Genomic DNA, 23,664 nt, shown 5'->3' with positions numbered 1-23,664 from the left:
ATGGCTGAGCTTTTTGTTTTTGTTTTAAAGAGGGGCAGGGAGTAATGAAGCATAAACAGGGGTGTGAAATTTTGGTTTGGGAGACCAATAGTCAGAAGTATTTTTTAAAAGATAATGGAGACTGAAAGGCAGACATTCTCCACCCTCCTCCTTCTATCACGGAAGGAGTCTCCATCCCCATTGTTCAGCCCGGACACTGAGGTCCAGCTCTGAGGGCCTTCTGGCGGTTCCCTCACTGTGAGGAGTGAAGTTGCAGGGAACCAGACAGAGGGCCTTCTCAGTAGTGGCGCCCATCCTGTGGAACGCCCTCCCATCAGATGTCAAAGAAATAAACAACTATCTGACTTTTAGAAGACATCTTAAGGCAATCCTGTTTAGGAAAGTTTTTAATGTTTGAGATGAGGAAGTGTTTTTAATATTCTGTTGGGAGCCGCTCAGCGTGGCTGCGGCAACCCAGCCAGATGGGTGGGATATAAATAAATTATTATTATTGTTGTTGCTGTTGTTGTTGTTGTTGAACAAATGCAAAGGTAACCATGTCCAGTAATCTAAACTGGAGATGAGGAAGTGGCATCCAGGTTAGCTGACATTGGAGCTATGGATGCAGTCGGCATTTAGTTATAGGCTGAACAGAGCTTCCTCAAATGACTACTGGTATTTTCCAGAATTGGCACCTTCCACAACTGGTACTTTCTGTGGTTTCACAGGTGGGTTGATAGTACTGCTGCTGTGCTTGAAACACACACACATTTTGCTGTCCAGGAAAACTATAAAAAACACACACAACCAAACCAGTTCTGTAGGTTTTCCATGTGATTAATATTTAGCTAGGGAAAGGTAAACTGTGGGACAACTCTAAAAATAAAGGGTGTTAAAAGTTTTACACTGAATTTTAATGTAATGAAAAAGTAGATTTCCAAGATGATGCTGACAACTTTTCTTGCTTTATTATCAGCTGATATAATAACACGTGGAACACAGGTAAATTAAGTTGTTATAACTATTATTAATGTAATATGTGTCTATGTCATGTTCAGGTAGAAGAAATGTACATTAAGTTGTCATAACTGTTTAGCATGCTATATATATTCATTTCAAAATATAAGCCCTTTGCCCTTCCCTGCACTGCAAATCGGTGGCAGGAAATATTTTTCATCTGCTTATCTTGTTTGAATATTTAATGTCTGCGTCATCATGTGGGTTGAGACTTTGCATTAGGCTGTGAACGAAAGTCAGACTTGAATGGACACAGCTTCATCAACTTGGATTTGCATGAACTGATAAGCCAAGAATAAGGCTTGCATCTGTGGTGATTTGGACCTTTGATGGTGGATTGATGCTAGAGATGCTTGCTTAGGTGGAGTCTATCTTTCTTTGAGGTGAGATTAATTTATTATTTGGGGATTCTGGTGGAGATTTTGTGAAGAGGTTGGGCTAAAGACAGTAAAGAGTTTCTTCCTCCTTCAAGTATTCTGCCCTGGTTAGCAGAAACTACAGGAGGGGAGGGGGAAATCTAAAAACCCTGTCCAGTACAGTAGCTGGACAAACTTTGAATTAAAGCAGAGTGCTCTTCTCAAGAATGCTGAGACTACACAATGAACTCTTTGCCTTCTTTGGGGAAGATTTCCTATTGCCAGAAGAGAATAAAATGACTCTGAATCCACACACAAGATTTTGGATGTTTTTAAAAAACAAAACAGGAACTAAATCTCTTTCTCTTATCATTTCAATGTTATGCATATATATCACAAATATAAGATGCTAGTTATAGTTGGCAACTCACTAAAGTGACATTTAGTCAATGGGCATCTTGTTTTTAATTGGTTTATTTTAGTTGGAATAAAAGTTATATTTAAATTAAGCCTGAAAATATTGCAGTAGAAGTGAGATACTCTGAACAGTCTGGGTTTCTTTGTTTGTTTAGCATATAAATTTTTGCATTAAATAAAGTATCTCAGTTTTGAAATCATTATGGTACTTATATTTGAAGACACATAGCAGTTTACCTTGCTTAGGAAATGCTGAAAGACAATGTATTATTTGGAAAGCATGTGAAACATGGCTAGTCTGAAGAGATATACATAAATTGTTTCCTGCTATAACCTCAGAATTACAATATTTTCATCTGAGATACCCCTAATTAAAAACAAGTTAACTAGACATTAAAAGAAAACCACCTTTTGCAGTGGGTGGATGGATCTCATGAGATGAGGTGCATATCCTAAAATGCCAGTTGCCCTAACACAAAGAGCATTCCTTTACCAAGAAAATTGTTCCCTTGTGTATTGCATGTTTAAATATATTTTCACACTAAATAAAAGATGCTTTAGTGCATACTTCTGTTTTCACAAGCACTCCTGCACTCCTGTTTCTGAGAACTCCTGAGATGAAGAAAATTTGCTTGTAAGCCTGTGCTTTCCATGGGAATAAATGAGGTGCCAGTACTCATGTTTTGATAAACATGCTGTGGGTGCCAGCACACAGTGGCTGCCATAGGTAGCAAAAAAAAAAAAGAAAAAAAAGAAAGAGGAAATAGTATTCTGTACTGGTGAGTATGGTAATAAAAAGCACTGCTTATAACTATGGTTGCAATTCTAACCATGTCTACTCAGTAAATCCCATTGAATTCAGTGCGGCCTACCCCCAGGAAGGTGGGGTTACGATTCCAGCCTAAGAAACTTGACTGTGGGGGAAGTTCCAGTCATTTATCCCAATTCCACCTCCCCACACATTATTTCATCTGTGCCCCACTTTCCCATCTACCCCTGAGCTGTTGCCACAGGCTGAAAGCATGTGATAGGGCCACGCCTGCTTCTGATCTTCCAAACTTTGAGGAGGAAAGAGGTAAAGAATATTTTTCCTGTTCTAACACAGGAACTGTGATTGGGTGGTGCTGATTAGTTGTCTTCCCTTCCACCAACAAAACTGAATTTGTATTCACAGAATAGGGTTTTCTCATGGGTCTCCTAAGAATGTGCTTCTGAAAACTGGGCTGCCCTTGGAAAAGGGTGCAGTGTGGAGGGCCGCAGGGGGGAGGGGGACCACAGAAGTTTCCCCATTGTATGAATGGAACAGAAATTACATGCTGAAATTATCCAATGATTTGCTAGTCCAGCATGCCTTTCTTCTTCTTGTGTCACAATATGGATAAATAGATTCCACTTTTACAATGCTGATCTATTTCCTCACCTACTGGAGTTCCTTATTCCCCATAAGCACCAGGTACTTTCTTATGCATGTTTCATCTACATTTATTAAAGTAATGTGAAATATTTTCATTAGCCATGCAAAATCTCACGCTGTGCTTCTAACATTCTGCCTTTCCAAAATTCTTTACAGAACTAAGAGTCAGAAAAACTAAACAAGTTTTTTGGGGGGTCTCTCTCTCTCTCCTTTAAAGAAACTCCATGGGAAATACAGGCACACTCAATTCCAAGCTGTTTACATTCCTAAACAGTAGCACTCACTTTTCTGGGACTATAAACAGTAGCACTCACTTTTCTGGGATTATAAACAAAACAAATGCAACATGTGAACAACTTGGGTAAAATCTAAGAATGAGCATCCACTTTATGTTTGAAACCAAGGGAAGATGATGAGGGAAAAGCATTTTTTGGCTTGGCTCCTGCATCCTGTTATAGGCTTGCTTGCAGAGCTTAGGAAAGAGGCTTACACATTCCATTTACGCAACATCCGCAATGAAATTGTTAATGAGGGGCAACAGCAAACCCAGCCGATGAGTATTGGCAGGACTGTAGCCCAAGTGGGGACATTGAGTAACAGGAGGGGGAAGGTATCAACATGCTCAGGGGAGCCCTGAAGTTTGCAGAAGTAGGAGTAGTTCTTGGGACAGGGGACCTAAGGCCTGGCACCTCCCTCTCAGGGGTGGGGGGAGAATGCAATCCATTGAAGTCTGAGCATGTTTAGAGGCCACAGAATCTTAAGTGTATATTGGGAGAAGGGCAGGAAATGGAGAAGTGGAATGCAGTATCCCCAAAGAACTGGAACGGGGAACATTTAGTTGGCTTTTTAAAAGGATTAGACAAATTCACGGAGTACAAGGCTAACAATGACTACAGGCTGTGATGACTATATTCTACCTTCACTATTGGAGACATTATGGCTCTGGATACCAGTTGCTGGGAATCACAGCTGGAGAAAGTGTCTGCTTTCCATAGGTTATCTATCTATCTATCTATCTATCTATCTATCTATCTATCTATCTATCTATCTATCACCTATCATCTATCTATATCTATCTCTATCTATCTATCATCTATCTATCTATCTATCTATCTATCTATCTATCTATCTATCTATCTATCTATCATCTATCTATCTATCATCTATCTATCATCTATCTATCTATCTATCTATCTATCTATCTATCTATCATCTATCTATCATCTATATCTATCTATCATCTATCTATCTATCTATCTATCATCTATCTATCTATCTATCATCTATCTATCTATCTATCTATCTATCTATCTATCTATCTATCATCTTTTTAAAATTGTACACCGCCCCTCATCCAGGGAAGTTCACAACATTACAATATAAAAAACACAAAATAAATAATAAAAATAAGAACGAAAACACACACTAATAATTCCCTCTCTGACTGATGACAATCGGTGGTTAGCCAATGTGAGGAGGGGATGCTTCATCCTCTAGGGCACTTTCTATGTTCTTATGTTCAGTCTGTACAGCAACTTTTTGCTAGATATATAATATACAGTGGTACCTTGGTTAACAAACAGTCCTGTTTACTAACTATTCAGTTTATGAACTCCGCAGAACTGGAAGTAGTGTCCTGGTTTGCAAACTTTACCTCGGTCTAAGAACGGAAGCTGAACAGTGGAAGGGCACCGGCGGCGGGAGGCCTCATTAGGGAAAGCGTGCTTCAGTTTAAGAATGGATTTGGTTTAAGAACGGACTTCCAGAACAGATTTAGTTTCTAAACTGAGGAACAGATTTAGTTTCTTCACTGTATAGTTATATTGCTTTTTTGTAGAATCTGTTTTAAAAGAACAGGGATTATATCCAACATGTTTATAGCCACACACTGCTGGGGGGCAGGGGCGGAGAAGCCTTGCCGTTTCCACTGTAGAGTAAGCAATTAGTATTGTTCACCCATAGCTCTTAATATGTCTTGTAATATGTGCTTAACGTACACAGCAATTGTGTATCTAGTAGTTCTGCTTTTTCAGACAAATATTAGCAGATAGATTGCTGGATTACGCCTGTTTGCTCAACAAAGTAAGCAGAACTCAGTCACCGAGTGTTGCTTTCTGTACACAGTGACCCCTTTGAAAAAGAAACACAAAACAGAGCTCCGTTTGTGCCTTTTCTTCCCTTTATAGAGGCTTGCGCAAAAGGTTGGCTGCATGCGCTGTGCTGCGTGGCTCCTTTTGTTCCTCATGTGCCTATAATGTTTAATTAAATAGTAGTAAGGATTTGCCTTTCCAGTGAGTGGAGTGGAAAAAGTTTATAGAACCATTTGCTTGGTCCTCTCTCTCTCTTAGCAGCTGCTTCCTGGACATACTGGCTTTTAATAATGTACTCCATTCTGACTTCTAGAGGGCTTAAGAACAAGCATTGCGATGGGGTTTGGAAACGGGACTTGTACCTTTTAGGAACAGCTTACAAGCTGGGTGGCTTCTTATCTAAAGATGTCTTGCAAGATGAAGAAAGCCCATGGGAATGGGAAACTGAGGCTATGGCAGAGACCCCACATTTTAACAGAGAAGGTAGAAATTTGAGATAGTTTAAAAGCCTACTTTTGCCATTCTACAGCACCTTCCTCTTACTGTATAAAGAAAAGACCTCCAAGATGGTCTACGTTAAAGTATTTTTTTGGGGGGGGGGAGAAAGAGCAAAATATATTCTCTTCCAGAAAATATCTCTCTTATTCAAGACACAGAGAAAGAGGCAGTTTCAAAAGCTGAGTCAGCGGATGATATCTAGCTAATGCAGCCCTATATCAGAAAGTTGTTGTTACAGGCAGCAACTGTTGTTTTAGGTGCATCCGATATGTGTGCGACCATGCACATGCGCATCTTGCTGAACCTGTAAGTGACCCAAATATACACAAAAAGGGGAAGAATGGGGCAGGCCAGGGGCAGAATGGGGTGTTTGCAGGCTTTTTCAATGGTGTTTCAAATATACGTGATTCCACCTAAATGTGTGGTATCTTGGAACGTAACCCCCATATAAATTAGAAGTTGCCATCATCATCATCATCATCACTGCAATCCAGTTCTTGCCCCTTGCTCTGGCAGGGCTTTATGGAGTGGCTGAACCACCGCTTACCGCATTCACAGTCCTACCACACACTGCAACTGGAGCAGAAGTTAGGAAGACAGGAAGATAGCTGGCTGTGCAAGCCTAGAAAGATATGATGGCAGTGAGATCTGAAGGGGACCCAGCCTAGAGATGGGGGAGAAATTTGATTCAGTTGGCATTTAAATGCAAGTCTATCAAATCTGTAGTTTTCAAAGCTGTATGGGAACCAAAACGCAGCCTTCCTTTGAAATTCCCATGTCTCTGAATTTTGCAATGCAATTCTCCAACCAAACAATGCTTACAAAAAATATTAGGGGAAAGTGTGGACGTATTTGTGAAAACAACATACAAAAATGCATCATAGGAGGGGAAATTGCTTGCAAAGGCTGCATACAAAATGTTTTACTCGAAGAAATTCATTCTAAAACACTGGTGGGTTTTGATGAGGATTTGAAAAATAAAGAAATCTCAGATTTGCTGCAGAAATGTGGAGAATGAAATTTAAGCATGGAAAATGAGAAACAGAAAGAACTGAAAAGGGCAGCTCCTTCTGTCCCCTGGTCCAAAAGTTCCTGGGCCAACTCATCCCCTACCCACCTTCATCACATCCCATTGGGGACTTTCTGTTGGCTACTGGTAGTGAGGATCTTACGAGGGCTGCTCTACCACCTGCACATTTGAAAGATGAAAGATGCAGTGCAGGGACAGAGTGTCGCTTGTCACAGCCATAGAGCTGGGCAAACAAGTAACACAAGCACAAGGGGTTTGGATTGCTCTGTTAGCCCTACTCAGAATAGACCCATTGAGTAGAGGCTTCTGAGTTGAATATCGGACTTCTGAGTAAACATGCTTAGAACTTGGCTGTAAGATATGTAGGGCCCAAAGCCATTTGGGGTTTATAGGTTAAATCCAGGAGCTTGAATTTGATTGGAAAGCAAGAGGACCTGGAGCCTATTGTTGCAACAGAGATTTTATTCTCTGGGAAACTGGGTGCCAACCTCACTGCTCTCCCCATTGCTTTAGTTAAAAGGCAAATCGTTCTGTGCTGCACCAGCTGTTAAGTTTCTGACAGCTCCTAGCATTAATATGGCATGTTCCCTTGCCATTTTTTTGTGGCACTTGTAAACTAGATGCAGATATTATAGCTTCTGTTTAACCTTTTATGTCTGCTACTTTTAAAAAAGATTATTTAAAAAGAAAAAAAGTTTAATGGATATGATTTACGGTTTCCTTTAATTGCCAACCCTAGTTTGTCAAATGCTGAGAAAATAGTTCACTAAAAAAGGAATTGTCCCAAATTAAACATTGTTGCATTTGGATGGCATGACGTTCCATGGAAAGTTCAAGACTAGCACAAACATTATGATGGGATGCTCTAGGGCTAAAAATCTTTGCTAATGTTAGAGAAATACCTCAGCTAAATACATCGACTAATAGATCTTACCATAAGCAAAGTGAGTCATTTACAGGCAACCCCATTTTGCGTGTGTTCAAAGCATGCACAAACATGCACAAGCGAGTCATTTTTGGACCTGGAAGAGGGTGGTATGGGGTGGGGCAGAGGTGTAATGGGGCATAACAGGGCTGGGTGGGCATATGCATGCTCCATCAACACATCTGATGGCCAGGAATGCACCAAAATGTTGCCATTATGGGTTCCTACTGAACGTATTTCCAGCCACTCCATTCTATCCCTTGTGGGTCCCCCAGGTAGCATTCTTTGCCTACTGAGGATGCTCAGTCCATTCTGGAATTTCTTTTTTTTGGGGGGGTCTCAATCATAGAGGTTTTTTTATCCTCTGAAAATCATGCTTGAAACCTTTCTCTTGTGTGTGGATGATACTGTTTGGGCTACATAAGGATTGGCACTTACCCTTGAACTTCATAAATAAAAAGAAATATTGACTTTTCAAGAAAAGCTGACATAATTTGCAACTTGTCTAGTAAAACGAGGTCTCTCTAAGGTATTTGTTTAAGCATCAACACATTTTTCAATATATGTAAAATATATACCATAATAAATTGTCATAAATTACGCTCACCCACTCACAATTCTGAAGGCAGTCCTGTTTAGTGAAGTTTTTAATGTTTGATGTTTTATCATGTTTTTAATATTCTGTTGGGAGCTGCCCAGAGTGGCTGGGGAAACCCAGCCAGATGGGCAGGGTATAAAATTATTATTATTATTATTATTATTATTATTATTATTATTATTATGCTTGGATTTGTGGAGAGATGAGAAACAAGGGTGTGGGTTTGCAATAGGTTTTTCCAGAGAGCTACATCCCAGGAAGTGTCAGGTGGCAGATTAGCAGCACAAATTTCCACCTCCAAAAGTGGTTCACATGTTCCTCTTCCACATATCCCTTACCTCTCAGCTTTCTGATACTACATCTCTTGCCTTCCTCAGTAAAAATGTTCCAGAGGAGATGGTAGGCACAGAATGACGAAGTGGAATATTTTTATAAAGATTTCTTTGATTGATTGAGTGAGTGAGTGAGAGTGATTGAAGACCAAATGATGAATCAACAAACAGCCTCAGCACTCTGCAACCAGATGAATTTCACTGTTTTGTATTTCCAGTCACCGCTATTGCATTGCTTATTAGAAATTGCCTAATTGCACATTTTCTGCTGCAATGTCTTATGGTGATCTTTTTATTTCTAAAATGCCCTTGTACTGTATACCATATTTGTGAGGGTTGGTTTTGGAGCTACTAGGTTGCTCAGTTGATTATTCTTTGATTCTGTATTTTCTCCCTTATATATTTTTTTTTTTTTATAAAATTTTTATTTGGTTTTCTGCTTTTATAAAGACAAAACATACACAAAGAAAAAACAAAAGACAAAAACATGTATAAAATCAGCAAATCCCCATTTCATAGCCTTGTTCCCTGACTTCCCCCCACCCCCCCTCATGCATCCCAGTTTCAAGATTATGTCAGCAAGTTGATATTTCTCCTCTTAACTATCTTATTCATCTTATTTCCTTTTTTTATAATAAAAATTAATTTTCATAAGTTGGACTTAAGTTCTCTTCCATCGATTTTCATTTTATCTTAATTAAAAGTCATCTTAACCAAACCTAAAAGTCTTAAGAGTTTTTAAGAGTCTCTTCTTCCCTCCCTCCCATCCCCGGTTTTTGTCCCTTCCCAATAAAAATCCAAATTCGAAGTTCTCAGCCTGGGTTCCTCACGTCCGAGGCTTTCAAATCTATTTCCGTTCCTCTCCGCCTGTCCTGTTGGTAGTCCTTTATAACAGTCGTCAGATCTGGGAAAAGTTCTTTCACCATCAAAGTATGTCCTCTTCCGACAAGAAGATTCAAAGGTAGCTGCTGAAGTATTTCCACAAAGTCTATCTCTTCCAAGTCTAAGTCCAAACGGAGGCCCCAATCATATTTCTTTATTTTAAATTCCTGTACTCCATTTTGTCTTGGGGCCTCCTCCTTCTTCTTCTGTATCTCTCGCAGACTTGTGGTAGATATGTTCCCAGCGTCTCCTTGCTTGTATTCCACAGATGTCAACTTTTGGTTGTTGCTTCCCAGGATTACTTCTTCTTTTTCTTGTTGTTTAGTCTCTTCCAGCTCTGTAGATATTGTTTCCCAATCAGCTGTGGATTCTTTCTCATTAAGGTCCTCAATACAAAGAGCAGAGTTGCCTGTTCCCAAGGTCATAGTCTCAAGTTGTTTGTTCATGGCCAAGCTCTGCTCCTGTAAGATTCCCACCAATTGAAACATCCTTTCGATTTCCACTAGTAACTTTCCTTCCACAGCCATTGTATCCATTGTAGTTTCACAGAGTTCCCCCTAGGGGGAATCTGGTTACTTATTTGCCTTTTCACCAACAATCCTTTAACTGATTATTATTACTTTGTTTCCAACAGTTTCAGCTCAATTATGACTCGTCTTAGTCCATAGGAATCTTAAATGGCAATTTCTCACTTTAAACCGCCCGTTTGGCAGCTTTGACAGCTGTCAAACTCCGCAGCTCTAACGCAGGCACAAAGGCAGGACGTTCCCGAGCCCGGGAGGGGGGGTTGTTTAAAACAAAAGGAAGGTTTCCAAAACTCCACTCTCCTGCACAAAATTTCCTTTAGTAAAATCTTGAAAGTTAGTGTCCTTTTTAACTCACCCCGCCAAGGGTAGGCTCTCCAGCTTATCTCTTGTGTCGTTGCTTAGATGGTCTGCAAGAGGGGGGGTGTGGACTTCCTTTTAGCACACCCCCCGGTCGTCTCCAATTGAAGGTAAAATTTTTATAAAGTCCCAATCCGTCTTACTCACGGGTGATTCTTTCAGTCCAAATTTTCAAGGAAGGAAGTCAGCGCTCTCCGGTCATGGCTCGCGGCTTCGCTCCACCGAGGTAGCGATCGACTCTCAGTGCCACGCCACCCCCGTATCCCCTCCGCAGCCTTTAAAAAGGCTCTTTGCGAATCAGGGGGGGCGCTTAAGGCACCCGCCGAGTCTTCAGTCCGCAGGCTTCCGCGCTTGCGGTTTTTAAGGGTCCCCGCGTCGCCGGCGCGGCAAAGACCCATCCTCAGTGGAGCCGATTCCCTCCGGAGCTCGGAGGGAATCCGCCATTTCCAGATCGCGTCAACCCGGAAGTCTGTATTTTCTCCCTTATAGGGACAATGCCACTGGCTCTGCACTGAGTAATCTCTGGGTCTGAGTAATCCTGGGTTAGACTGGGCCTAATCTGAGGCACTAAATAGGATCCCAGCCTAGATGATGTTGTGAATGAGATCACTGCTAGAAAGTCTAATAAAGCTGGGAGCCTAAACCTGAGTCCCCCTGCCAGGCACTCTACAGAACAACGTTTAGATCTGTGCTAGATATGCATTTTTATAATCTACAGCCCATTTAAATGGAATGTCTCTTTCTCTTAGCTAAAGTGCTTTTCTTAATTTGTTTGTTTGCATTATTTTATTATTCCCCTGGTCCGTTCAACAAAACTGACAGATAGTGATGGGAATTATCATTTCTTAATGCAGTTATTTCTCTAACTGATAAATTTTAAGAATTGTCCAATTAGATCAGACCTGATTAGCTAGTTCTTAAAACAGAGCCATTTGTCATCATTAGGTGGAAAGGAGACTGGAGACAATTACTCACAAGGAAACTAAAATGAGGAAATGTAAAATATTAAATTAATCAAGATGGAGGATCTGCTAAATAGGAAACGAGCCTGCTCAGCTCAGCTGCCTGCTGAACTGTGGTCTGATTCTTTGATAGCCACAAGTGTTACACTTTCCCATGTGCAGCACTTGGGAGGAGCTCGTTTGAGTAAAAGTAATGACATGGAAGCAGGCCCTCAGAAGACTATGGTCCAACTGAAGAGTATTCATTTGCTGTCAGGGACTGGGCAGAGGAGGAATGGTGGAGACCGCCTCCCTAGCCTGACCCTTCTAGAGAAGAGGAAGATGGTTTAGATTTACAATGGGGTTTGAGGGAGGTCACAGCTCATAGGCAGATGAGGGGAAAAGTTGGGAAATAATAGGAGAGGAAGCAGCAGAGGGGCAACTGCTGATAGACACAGTGTCTTTAGAAAGCATTCCAGACCCTCCATCTCCCAGAATCTGGTGAGCCTTGAAAGTAGGAGAGCAAATAGCTCAAAGACAGAGGGCACGTAGCAGCAACCATGGAAGAGACAATGAGAATGACAAATGAGGAAGTGGGAGAAACAGGGGGTGGAGATTCACTCAGGACAATGCCAATATCCAAGTAAATATTAAATAAAAACAGGATGATAAGAAACATACCCTTGTCTTGTACGTTCCTGGGCAACCAGCCTGGAGTTGCTGGCAGCAGCTTGACATTTGCTCTGTATAATACCACTTGAGTATGACATAGTAAATTGCAACAATATTGACCCAAAACATTAATTAAGCTGCAATGGTGAATCTAGGCATCCTTAAAGGTTTATCTCCCCTCCCTTCTTAAATATTTTGGCCTAAGGTAGACTTCTCTAACAAAGTGCTCTCCAAATGTTGTTAGAACTCCAATGCTCAGCCCCAGCCAGGAAGGTCAGGATGAAGAGAGTTGTGCTGTAAAACATCTAAAGGACATCAGGTTGGGGGTGGCTTAAAGAGAGACCAATGGCTTTGGCAAAAATTCAGATTGAGACCCTTCACTCCAAAACATTTCATGGCCTCTTGTGTTCTGGAATCCATCATTTAACATAATTTATCATGTTCTCATTCACGATGAAGAGAACACAGAGGAGAATTTCTTAGAAATGAATCAACAAAATAGCCCACAAAAAGTCAAAGAAACCAGACTGAAAGGGAGCAGATGAACCTTTGGATGAGTAGCACCTTCAAGATACTAAATCTTCTGTCACAACAGTGGGAAAGTTTAAGTCCAGCTGTTTTCATCTAGGCTGGGTCCAGAATCATAGCTCATACATCATTCCATGCTGCACCGCAGTAAAGATGGAAAGTAAGGATTTGGACCTGTCATGTAAAATATTCACTGTCTGGGAAAAGCATTTCAATCACTTGGGGGTGTGGGTGGGGAAACTCTCTTAAGAGTAACGTAGAAAATCTCATGGGCTAAATGCCCAGAAAGAGATTCTCAAGGGAACCATTTGCTAGGCTAGAAGAGTGTGCTGGTGTGTTTCCAAAATGATGTATTTCTTTATCTATTTATTGATATCCTAATTTCAACTGAGTTTTTATCATGCCAGGAACAAGACATTTCTACATCCTGACAGTCTAATCCTTTTTTTGCTTTTTGCCACTATCCTCTGTAGAGCGGCAAGCAAAGTATTGTATGCAGCAGCTAAAGTGTCACCCTTTGCAAGACAAGTGGAACAGACTTTCATCCCTCCACAGCGATATATTCCAGCAAACAACTGTGTTGGCACTAAGAAGAATGGGAAGCCTGGGAGAGGGGAGAATACCAAAGAGTTTTACCTGCTGAGTATGCAGTACTGTCCAGGCCAGCTCCTACTGCATCACAGTCATTTCTTGGTAACTGCAGTGAAGTAATCAGTACTATTGAATGATTAATTATTTGGCTGGAATCATTCTGCTCAGCTCATTTGGGTAAATAGGCAAAGTCCATTTGTATTAAGGAACTGGTTTGTAGACTGGATTGCCAGTGTTCCATTTCTAATTGAAAAGCCGCATCCCCTTCCTCCTCCGTATGACTATTTTATTTTTTACTGGAAAGCCCACTGGCAAATATTGTGATAAACTTAAAAGTCCATTATTGACAGTGTGAAGTCTTCGTGCATCGTGATTGTCTTCTGTACGTTATTTACACATCGGGCCTTTAAAAGCTGAATATGCCATTCTAAAGATTGCTAACACCTTGAAAGGGCTCCAAGGCTTATGTCAGGCTTGCACAACTGACATAAGGTGTGGAAACTTTTTCCTCTTGACGGCCATATTCTGATGGGGAAAGTTGCCGCAATGTCGCTTGCACACATGTGGTGAGAGGAGCCAACTCCCCACACCATTTGTGTACCCAGATATGCAAGCGCGCGCACACACACACACACACACACACTCTACAAAGTGCATTCACACAATCATACACCCTTCATGAAATCCACCCCCTCTCTCACATAACATTTTTACACAGAAGAAAATAAAACTCACACCTGTTGTCTCAGCCCTAAATATTCATGTTGTAATTTTCTCTCTTGGCAGGAAGCCCCCTTCTTCTGGATGGTAACAATAAATAGATCCTGTTTTGACCATAAAAGAAGAACTGCACACACCACAATCAGGCTGGGCCTAAAATGTGCTTTCAGGAATCTGAGTCTTTAGGAAGGATGCAGTTGTGTTGTGAACACATAAATGGCTCCTGCATAAAGAGCAGCTGGTCAATCAGCATTCGTATTTCCATGTATATCTTCATGGTGTGTGTGATCCTGGCGACCCTAGCTGGCAATTTGACTGTGATCATCTCAATATCGCACTTCAAGCAGCTCCACACCCCAACCAATTTCTTAATCCTCTCAATGGCCACAGTGGACCTTCTCCTTGGTTTCCTTGTCATGCCTTATAGCATGGTGAGGTCAGTTGAGAACTGCTGGTATTTCGGAGAATTCTTCTGCAAAATCCACACCAGCATTGATATCACTCTGAGTACAGCCTCCATCTTCCACCTCTCTTTTATCTCCATTGACCGCTACTACGCTGTGTGTGACCCACTGCGATACAAAGCAAAGATCAGCACAGGGGTCGTATTGATCATGATCTTTGTAAGTTGGGTCTTCCCTGCTACATTTGGCTTTGGGATGGTCTTTTTGAAGTTAAACATGATTGGAGCAGAAGAGACCTACTATAAGCTCATCTACTGCGTGGGAGGCTGCTTTGTCTTCTTCAATGAAACATCAGGAGTGGTGGCCTCCGTGGTTTCTTTTTACATCCCTGGATTTGTCATGTTGTGTGTCTATGGGAAGATATACACTATAGCCAAAAGGCAAGCCAGGTCCATTAAGGCTGCTGCAAACCAAATACAGATCAGATTTGAGCATCACATTTCACACAGCAGAGAACGAAAAGCAGCCAAGACTTTAGGCACTGTGGTCGGTGTCTTCCTCATCTGCTGGTTCCCATTCTTTTTCTGCACGGCAACAGATCCCTTTATGAATTATGCGATACCTCCCGTTCTCATTGATGCCCTGGTTTGGTTTGGTTACTTGAACTCCACCTTCAACCCAATTGTTTATGCGTATTTTTACCTGTGGTTTCGAAGGGCCTTGAAGATGATTGTGCTGGGGAAGGTTTTTCAGCAAGATTCATCCAGGACTCAGCTCTTTATGGAGTGAAGCACGTCGAGCTTTGAGAGCATTTTCTTCAGTATTTTACCAGGCACTGTCCATTTTGAAGCAGAAGGTCACAGTGAAAAAGCATGTGGGATGCTTCAGTGCAGTTGCTCCAGCAGCCCCATCATGGCCCAGAAACAGGGTGCAGACAAATAACCAACAACGAGAGAAGTATGGGTGCCAATGGGCCACAACTTATTGGCAAACAGACATAGGCACACTCTGTTGACATCAGAGACTTTCAACCTGTAAGCCAACCTTCATTGGCTGGGGCATCCATTTGGTGGGTTATCCAGCTCTGAGAGACCAGTGTGGTACAAAACCAAGCATCTGAGACCACTGGTAGCTTGAGATGGCTGCTAAGCAGCCTAGCCCACTGGACCTTGAGCTGGGAGCTGCTCACCTTTCAGGTCCCCTAAAGGGAGCCCCCTTTATCCACCCAGCCTACCCAATTCTATTTCTGCCAAGTTGCAACAAAGATGAAGGAACGCGTAACAGAACTCTTGCTACCCACCCAGAGAAAGACTAAGGGCCAGTTGAGATTGAGTGTGGAATTCATTTTCAGCCCTGTTAACCAGCCGCTGCTGGTTTTGTCTATTGATGGAAAAGGAGGAAGAGTGAAATGGTAGCTGGTCCTTTGGAAGGTTCCTGCAACCCCACAACTCTAGAAGATTCCACTCGGCTGCACAAGATGCAGCCCAGCCCCCCTCCCCGCCAATATTGCAAAAGCCCCCTCCTCCTTCCTTTGCCATGGCAGCCCTCCCAACCATCCTGGCAGCTCTCATGAGTTCACTGGGCCAAGGGTTGTAGCTGTCAAACTGATCAGCAAGCAGGTCACAACATTTTTATTGTTACTTTGGATTTGGAGTTTGTTACTGCTATGAGTTTGGGGAGGACGAAGTAGGCTGTATGCAAGATCCTTCAAAACCCTGGTTTCAGCAAGTGTTAAAATATAAGCCAGGCTAGCTTCCTATGTTGAGGTGATAGCCTGGGTAATGGACTGTTAAGAGAACAAAGGGCTCTGTGCGAGACAGAAAATAGGTAGCCCCCCCCCCCCCCGACAAAACCAAGTTTGGAGGAGAGAGTTAGCAGTGATGTGGCCTAGAAGGAAAGTAGCAAGCTGGGGAGAAAGGGAGAGCAATGTTTGATTTCTGTTTGACTCCACGGCTGTGGCTATGAAAGAAACAAGATGCTTTTGGGGTGTTAATGCTGTGAACCCCTCCATCGGAGGTTCAGGTTGCATATATGTTTAATATAAACCATATAGCATAAAGACACCCCACTCTCTGCCATGCCTCATTTCCAAAAGGAAACATGAACCCTGGAACTGCTGCAATGTCGCACTGCTCAGAGATTGGGGTGACGTGCAACATTATATTAAGAAACAGAAAGTGGGGTTGATGGCTATGTGCTTCTGTCCCGCTCTTTCTCTTTACATTATCACTAATGAAATGGCCCTTATTTTGATGAGAAAGGGATTGTGAAGGAAAGAGCTGCATATTGCAGAGATGCTTGGGGTTGGGTCAGGCTGTGAGGGCACTGGAACAGTGCCTTCAAATGCAGTGCTCCACTTAACCTTTGCTATACACGTGGGTTTTTGTTGTTGTTGTTGTTTCTTAAACCTGTGCAGTTACCAGATCTGTCCAGTATGTGATGTTATACAACAGATAACAATAAAACACATTTGCTGATCAAAGCAACATGTCTGCTTTTGTAAACCTGGCTTAAGTATGTTGATTGCTGAAATGAAAATTGTGGCCCCACTCCCCCCTTTAAGTGAAAGACCTGACTTTTAACAAAAAGGAAAGTTATGGGGAAGGGTCATAGTTCATGGAGTTGGAAGGGACCCCACGGGTCATCTAGTCCAACCGCCTGCAATGCAGGAATCTCAGCTAAAGCATCAGTGACAGATGGTCACCCAACCTCTGCTTAAAAACCTTCAAGGAAGGAGAGTCCACAACCTCCCGAGGGAGACTGTCGAACAGCTCTTATTGTCAGAAAGTTCTTCCTGATGCTAAGTCAGAATCTCCTTTCTTGTAACTTGAAGCCATGGGTTCGAGTTCTGCTCTCAAGAACAGGAGAAAACAAGCTTGCTCCATCTTCCATGTGACAGCCCTTGAGATATTTGAAGAAGACAGCTATCATATCTCCTCTCAGTCTTCTTTTTTCCAGGCTAAACATACCCAGTTCCTTCAACAGTTCCTCATAAGGCTTGATTTCCACCATCTTGGTCGCCCTCCTCTGTGTATGTGTAGTAGAACATCTGCTTTCCATACAGAAAGCAGGTTCAATCCCTTGTCTTGAAACCCTGGAGAGCTGCTGCCAGCCAGTGTGGACAATGCTGAGCTAGACTGACTCAGAGCTATGTGGCTTCCTGTGCTCTGTATTCCTCTCAGTACCAATGTGCATGATTTCCCTTGATTTAATTCTCCTTGATTATGTTTCGTAAACCACTTACTGAGAGATCTGCATTGGCTCCCAGTACGTTTCCAAGCACAATTCAAAGTGTTGGTGCTGACTTTTAAAGCCCTAAACGGCCTTGGTCCAGTATACCTGAAGGAGCGTCTCCACCCCCATCGTTGTGCCTGGACACCGAGGTCTTCCTCCGAGGGCCTTCTGGTGGTTCCCTCATTGCGAGAGGTGCGGTTACAGGGAACCAGACAGAGGGCCTTCTCAGTAGTGGCGCCCACCCTGTGGAACACCCTCCCTTCAGATGTCAAGGAAATAAGTAGCTATCGTATCTTTAAAAGACATCTGAAGGCAGCCCTGTTTAGGGAAGTTTTTAATATTTAATGCTGTATTGTTTTTAATACTTGATTGGGAGCCGCCCAGAGTGGCTGGGGAAACTCAGCCAGATGGGTGGGGTATAAATAATATATTATTATTATTATTATTATTATTATTATTATTATTATTATTATTATTATTATGACTGAAAATTTTACTACTTATTTAAAGTTCATATCTTACTTTTCTTCATACAATGTCAGGGCAGTTTACAGCAATGAACACATCAGACAATTGGTAACAGTAAAACATGATAACTCAGTAAAATAAGACAAAACATCTCCCATTTGTCAATATGTTACTGCCAGTTCAATGTTTTTTTACTACATTTTAAATTTCTTCCTAACAAATAGATCAAAGGTTGACCTTGTATCCATCAGCATGGTTATTTAAGTATGTGACCTAACTCAGGAATAACTTCTTCCTCTTGTGACTGATTAGGCAAAGTTTCCCCAAGAGTCTCGCTGCCTTTTGTTTTCAAAGTATAATGTCCCATCAGAGACAACCATGTTTTTGCAAAAGTCCTGCAGTATATGGCTTCATTAGCACCTAATCAGTGCTGTTGTGTAGCTGTCCTCACTAAAACTGAGAAATGCATCAGAGATGTGTTAATGAGGTCTCTTGGTTTCTGTTCAGATCCAGTCATATAGCAAATGAGAAGCAAATGAGGGAAATGTGTTGCACTTTTGTCTGATCCTATTTTGGATGGAAATTAACCTGTGAGCAGGTAAACAAATACGTCTTCAAAGCATCATTAGCCTTATTAGAACTTGAGACATGGGTGATCAGCACATCTAATTGCTCATCTAACTGAACAGGTCCCAGAGGCCAACTCCCTTTCCCTTTTGTTTTAAATAGGTACTTTGTGGACGATGTCATCTTTTTCTCTTTCATGAGAACTAAAAAGATCATGAAGACTGATAGTATGAAAGCATTTGCTTAGCAACTACTGGTGAACCAGTTCAAGTAAATCAAGCAATTCGCTAGTGAATTAGAAATTCAAAGAGACAGTTGTGTCTAATCACAACTACCCCCTTTAATTTTTTTTCAATATAGCCGCCGCCTCTTCCTCTCATAATGGGGGACCACTTTCTCTTCTACTCCCTACTACACACCCATTGTGTTTCCTCCTCTCTGGCTTTTCCTTCTAGCCTTCCCTATGGGCTGCCCTCTGAGAGTCAAAGTAGTCATGATGATGAATATGCCATTGGAAACTGCAACGAAAAAGCAAGTGTAGGGACCCCCACTTTTTTATATGGGAAGAGAAGCCACAACCCTTTCCTTGCCTGTCAAGGTCCTCAAAGAAAATTGTTTTCTCTATTCAGGGTATTTCAGGTAATAATTCTCAAAGTTCAATTTTTCACTGGCCTTTTCCTGCTCATCACTGTCATGCCCTGGCCAAGGATGATCTGGAGCCCCCAGAAAGCAGCTGAGTAGGAGCCCGGGACCCTTGTGGGAGACTAGCAGGGACTACTCCCAGCAGAAAGCAAGATCAGTGACTGAAGCAGAAGGCAGAACCACCATCAAGTCCCTGCAAATGACAGCACCTCTAGAGGCAGGCCAAGATAGTCACAGTTAGGAGGAGTGCTTGGTTGCAGAAGAGGATTCCTTGTGAGGAGGGTCCTTTTCATGAGGAGGACTCTATGGAAACCTCTAAAGGGCTTCAGCTGGGCCCATGGTGAGGTTCTGATAGCTCTGGCCTAAAAGCCTCAATGTGAGACTGGGAGAGCTACTGGAACATCTTGCTGCCAACACTGTGTTCTGCTTACCTGGACCTTGGTTTGTCCATCAACTTGCATTCCCCCCCCGAGTCCCTGCTTGACCCAGACCTTCCCCAAACTGGCCCTCAACTTGCCTTGAACCCCTGTTAGAACCACTTGGGCCTTGGACTTTGCTGCTCTCTGTGCCCATGATAGCCTTCGTTATATGGAAGGTTATCTGGGATCCTGCTAGGATAGGAAATTCACTTCCAGGGAAGTTCCTTTCTCCATTCCTTCCCCCTGCCCTCATAGCTCTCGTGGAGATGTAGGCTATGGTTGGAATGTACATAGATGAACCTCAGACTTGTGCACTTGTGCACCGACCCCCGTCCACTCTGGTATGGTAGTGGGGAGGAGACTGGAAGCTTTTACTTCTAACTAGCTCAGCATCAATCCAGACAAGCAGTGGTTAATCTTAGATATAGTGTATTAAATCAAGCCAGCTTCAAATAATGGCTTATGAAGCTGTTGTATTTTTAATATGATATCAAAATTAACCACAGCTTACGCTTACGATGTTTCAATAAAATGTGGTTAATTAAAAATGGATGCCACATCAGAGGAGGAGAGAAGGAATGGAAGCTCAGCCAACAAACTCAGACCTTGCTTAGGCTTGTTTATACAATTGCATCACCATAGCTCAGCCATGGACAGTAGAGGGGTCAATCTCTCTATGTCTCTGTCACAGTAGAGCTTAAACCACCATGCTGCTGCTTCCTTCTTCCTGTCTGGCAAATGGATATGTGTGTGTTCCACATTTAAAATGGAATTTATCACATTGGTACCAATGGGAGCTTTTGTCCCAGGGTTAATAGCATTTTGGGGGAGATGGGATTTTCCTTTGGACAGCTCCCTACACACCCATGTTGGATTCAAAAAGTTTTTAAGCATGCATGTTCACTGCTAGAATGCAGTTTAGGTCACATGATCTCATCGGTCTTTGGAGGATCAATCTTTTCATGATGTATTTGGGCAAACCTATACATAGTACATATTTATATGCATGTGTATGTATTTATTTTTTAGGATATTTAGGGATCACCCTTTGTCCAAAAGGGCTTAAGGTGAAATACAACAAGCACAAAAGCAAAATAAAGCAAACATTAATAAAAGAATGTAGAAACTAAATTTAAAAAAGAAAATCATGAAAACAAGGAGTTTCACATTAAGAATTAAACAGCGCATTTTATTATCATTTTCAAATCACATTCAAGTCACCTTTTATTTGATCATAAAGTCTGCTAGCTGCTGGAGAGTATGTGTGATCCTGAGAGGATCCAACCTTTCTGGAGATTTGACCTCACACTTGTACTTAACCCCACCTCCCAACTAAACTTCAGCTTTTCTTGTGCTTCATATTCTCTTGAGTTCTTGCTGTCGTGTCATAAAAGCACAGCAGCTTTATAATCCCAGTTTATTTTAAAACAGGATATCAGAAAGGACTGAGACTTCCAGTCGTCTCATTCAAATTTAATATTTAAATGGTGGTGTGTAAGCAGACTCAGGTAGGAGAAGAAAGAAGGATGTAAATGTATTAAATGCTATTTTGACTTTTTGTGTACCCATCTCAAGGGCTAGGAGAAAGAGGTCCACAGTTTGGTTTTCATTTTTAAAGAGGTCCACTGTTGTGGGGGAAGATCAGACCTCCTCTTCCTCTTCCACATCTGTCTGATGTTGAGGCATGTTAGGGTTGTTTTGGGAGAGGTTGTAGAGCCACAGTCTTCCAGTTTGCTTGACATGTTCCCAGAACAGGAGGCAGATTATATGAGCCCCGGATCCCAGTGAAGCAGAACAGGAAAAAAGAAAAAGGGACCAAGCAGTCCTCCATCTTCTCTGGCTGCTGGCATGAGCTCAATAGGGCACAGGAAAAAGTGGTTTGCCTGCCTTCAGTTCTCCCATTCCTCCCCCTTTTGATTTTGTCTGCTTGTATATTTCTCCACAAAGCCATGTTACAACATAGGGGAGTTATTCACATTTGCCAAATGGGGCAGATTAGTCACAGGGTAGCCTGACAAACTGATCCACAAATTGGTTAACGTGGCTTACTTAGGAGGACTAAACCAATTACCGATAATAGGATTTAAGAGTCAATCCCATCAGTTACTGCACCAGTAAAGAGGAATTCAAGATTGGCAAAAATCTTGGCCACTTTGCTTCATGACTTCTGGTTTTGGAACAGACTTTCCCATGGATTCAGGATGAATGACACAATTAAGCTGTGGCATACGCTGGCACACTGCCATGGCAAAGACACTGTTCTGAGGACCAAACTGGATGTGCTCTTACTAAGCAGCAGGCAGCCATTTATCTTGTTTTTCCTTAACTAAATACAGGCATTGGGGAGGCTGATTCTCACTATGAAGGCAACATGCAGAGGGCAGGAAAGCTTATCTGTTGACTCTCCCATTGCACAGAGAACAGAGATTGGCACCCCAAATGCACTAGATGCCCATTCTTAAGCAGCCTTATTAAAAAACATGGGATGAGGTAGTGAAGAGTTGAGCCTCATCTCCTTGTGTGCTACCTCTGCAATAAGAAACAAGATCCTCGTTTGTTAAGGCGAAACAAGATACGGAGAGGCCAGCAACATATCAAGTGTGGGGTAACTTGCATGTCATTCTCAGTGGCCATCAGTCAACACAATCAGCTACAATAGGTCAGACAGATTTATGGTAAAGCCTCTGGACAGATTACAGGAGAGCTGCAAAACAGCATGTGTCCCTTTCTGCATTAAATATTCCATATTCCTATTTTCAGATGAAGAATGGTGTTTTTTCTTAACTCCTCTGTGGCTGCCATTGATTGCTCTGGCTTTGGAAATGGAAGCTGCCTTGAAAATCTCAGGTCAGCAGGTGTTCGGGGAGCCATGTATATATCCCTGAGTGGACTCATCGTTGTCACTGTCTTTGGGAATTTGGCAATCATCGTTTCCATTTCACATTTCAAGCAGCTGCACTCCCCAACTAATTTCCTCATCCTTTCCATGGCAGTCACTGACTTCCTGCTCGGCTTCCTCATTATGCCCTACAGCATGATCCGATCTGTAGAGAACTGCTGGTACTTTGGGATCACCTTCTGCAAAATCCACTACAGCTTGGACCTGATGCTCTGCTTGGTTTCCATTTTCCACCTCTGCTCCATTGCTGTCGATCGCTTCTATGCCATCTGTTTCCCTCTTCACTATTCATTGAAAATGACTATCCCTACAATCAGGCAATTGATTGTTGTTTGTTGGTCAGTCCCAGCTTCTTTTGCCTTCGGGGTGGTTTTCTCTGAAGCATATGCCTCTGGCATCGAAGGCTATGAGCTTTTAGTTGCATGTTCTAGTTCTTGCCCGGTGATGTTTAATAAACTGTGGGGTGTAGTTCTGTTCTCATTTGGCTTCTTCATCCCTGGCTCTGTGATGATAGGAATTTATGCAAAAATCTTCCACGTGTCCAAAAAGCACCTGAGGGTCATGAAGAGCAGATCTGAAAATGTGGGTGATGAAAAACACAACCAGGTTTCTAAGAGTAAGGACAGGAAAGCGGCTAAGACCTTGAGTATTGTGATGGGGGTTTTTCTCTTGTGTTGGCTTCCATGTTTCTTCACCATTTTAATCGACCCTTTTATAGGGTTTTCCACTCCTGAAGTATTATTTGATGCCTTAACTTGGTTTGCCTACATCAACTCCACCTGCAATCCATTAATATATGGTTTTTTTTATCCATGGTTTCAAAAAGCACTTAGGTACATCCTCATAGGAAATATCTTCCACTCACAGTCCTGCACTGCTAACCTTTTCCTTGAAAATCAATAAATTAACATGTGTTCAAGTGAGGCATTCAGTGGTTTCTCTCACATAGCATGTATGTTTAAATAAATTCAAAGTATGTACCAGAAGAACTGGAGGTGTGTTGTACCTCGGAACTGTGAATCTATCTCATAGATATTAGAATGTAGTTAAGCTTTGAATTTCACACTTACCTGAATTTTGTACTGTTTGCACGTGCTTTCTTTTGTACACACACATGGGCTGAAGTGCTTTAACTCATAGAAAGAAAAGAAATATGT

At 42.0% G+C, this 23,664-nt stretch overlaps 2 protein-coding genes across 3 annotated transcripts; both read left to right on the top strand.

The window, feature by feature from the left end:
• Positions 1–1,211: 1,211 nt before the first annotated feature.
• TAAR1 (trace amine associated receptor 1) lies at positions 1,212–16,751 on the top strand. Of its 2 annotated transcripts, none has more exons than XM_083498201.1 (2): positions 1,212–1,379; positions 13,941–16,751. In XM_083498201.1, the coding sequence occupies exon 2, from the start codon at positions 14,033–14,035 to the stop codon at positions 15,065–15,067; it is 1,035 nt and encodes a 344-aa protein (XP_083354327.1). In that variant the 5' UTR covers positions 1,212–1,379; positions 13,941–14,032; the 3' UTR covers positions 15,068–16,751. The 2 variants fall into 2 exon arrangements, with proteins under 2 accessions (XP_083354327.1, XP_083354326.1); XM_083498200.1 differs by lacking the exon at positions 1,212–1,379 and adding an exon at positions 13,173–13,256 and having other exon boundaries at positions 13,941–15,275.
• On the top strand, positions 1,291–23,410 carry TAAR2 (trace amine associated receptor 2; the record flags this gene model as incomplete). The annotated part of the gene is made up of 4 exons (XM_083498199.1): positions 1,291–1,379; positions 18,488–18,578; positions 21,040–21,116; positions 22,369–23,410. The coding sequence occupies exon 4, from the start codon at positions 22,376–22,378 to the stop codon at positions 23,408–23,410; it is 1,035 nt and encodes a 344-aa protein (XP_083354325.1). The 5' UTR covers positions 1,291–1,379; positions 18,488–18,578; positions 21,040–21,116; positions 22,369–22,375.
• Positions 23,411–23,664: the final 254 nt, after the last annotated feature.

Source organism: Podarcis liolepis, assembly GCF_965112155.1.
Source record: "Podarcis liolepis genome assembly, chromosome: 3".
Taxonomy (NCBI): domain Eukaryota; kingdom Metazoa; phylum Chordata; class Lepidosauria; order Squamata; family Lacertidae; genus Podarcis; species Podarcis liolepis.
Note: the sequence above shows the minus strand (reverse complement) of the source record. Positions and strands in the feature narration are given on the sequence as shown.

Coding starts and splice junctions, on each gene's coding strand:
- TAAR1 (XM_083498201.1), top strand. CDS start 14,033: ATGTGCTTTCAGGAATCTGAGTCTTTAGGAAGGATGCAGTTGTGTTGT.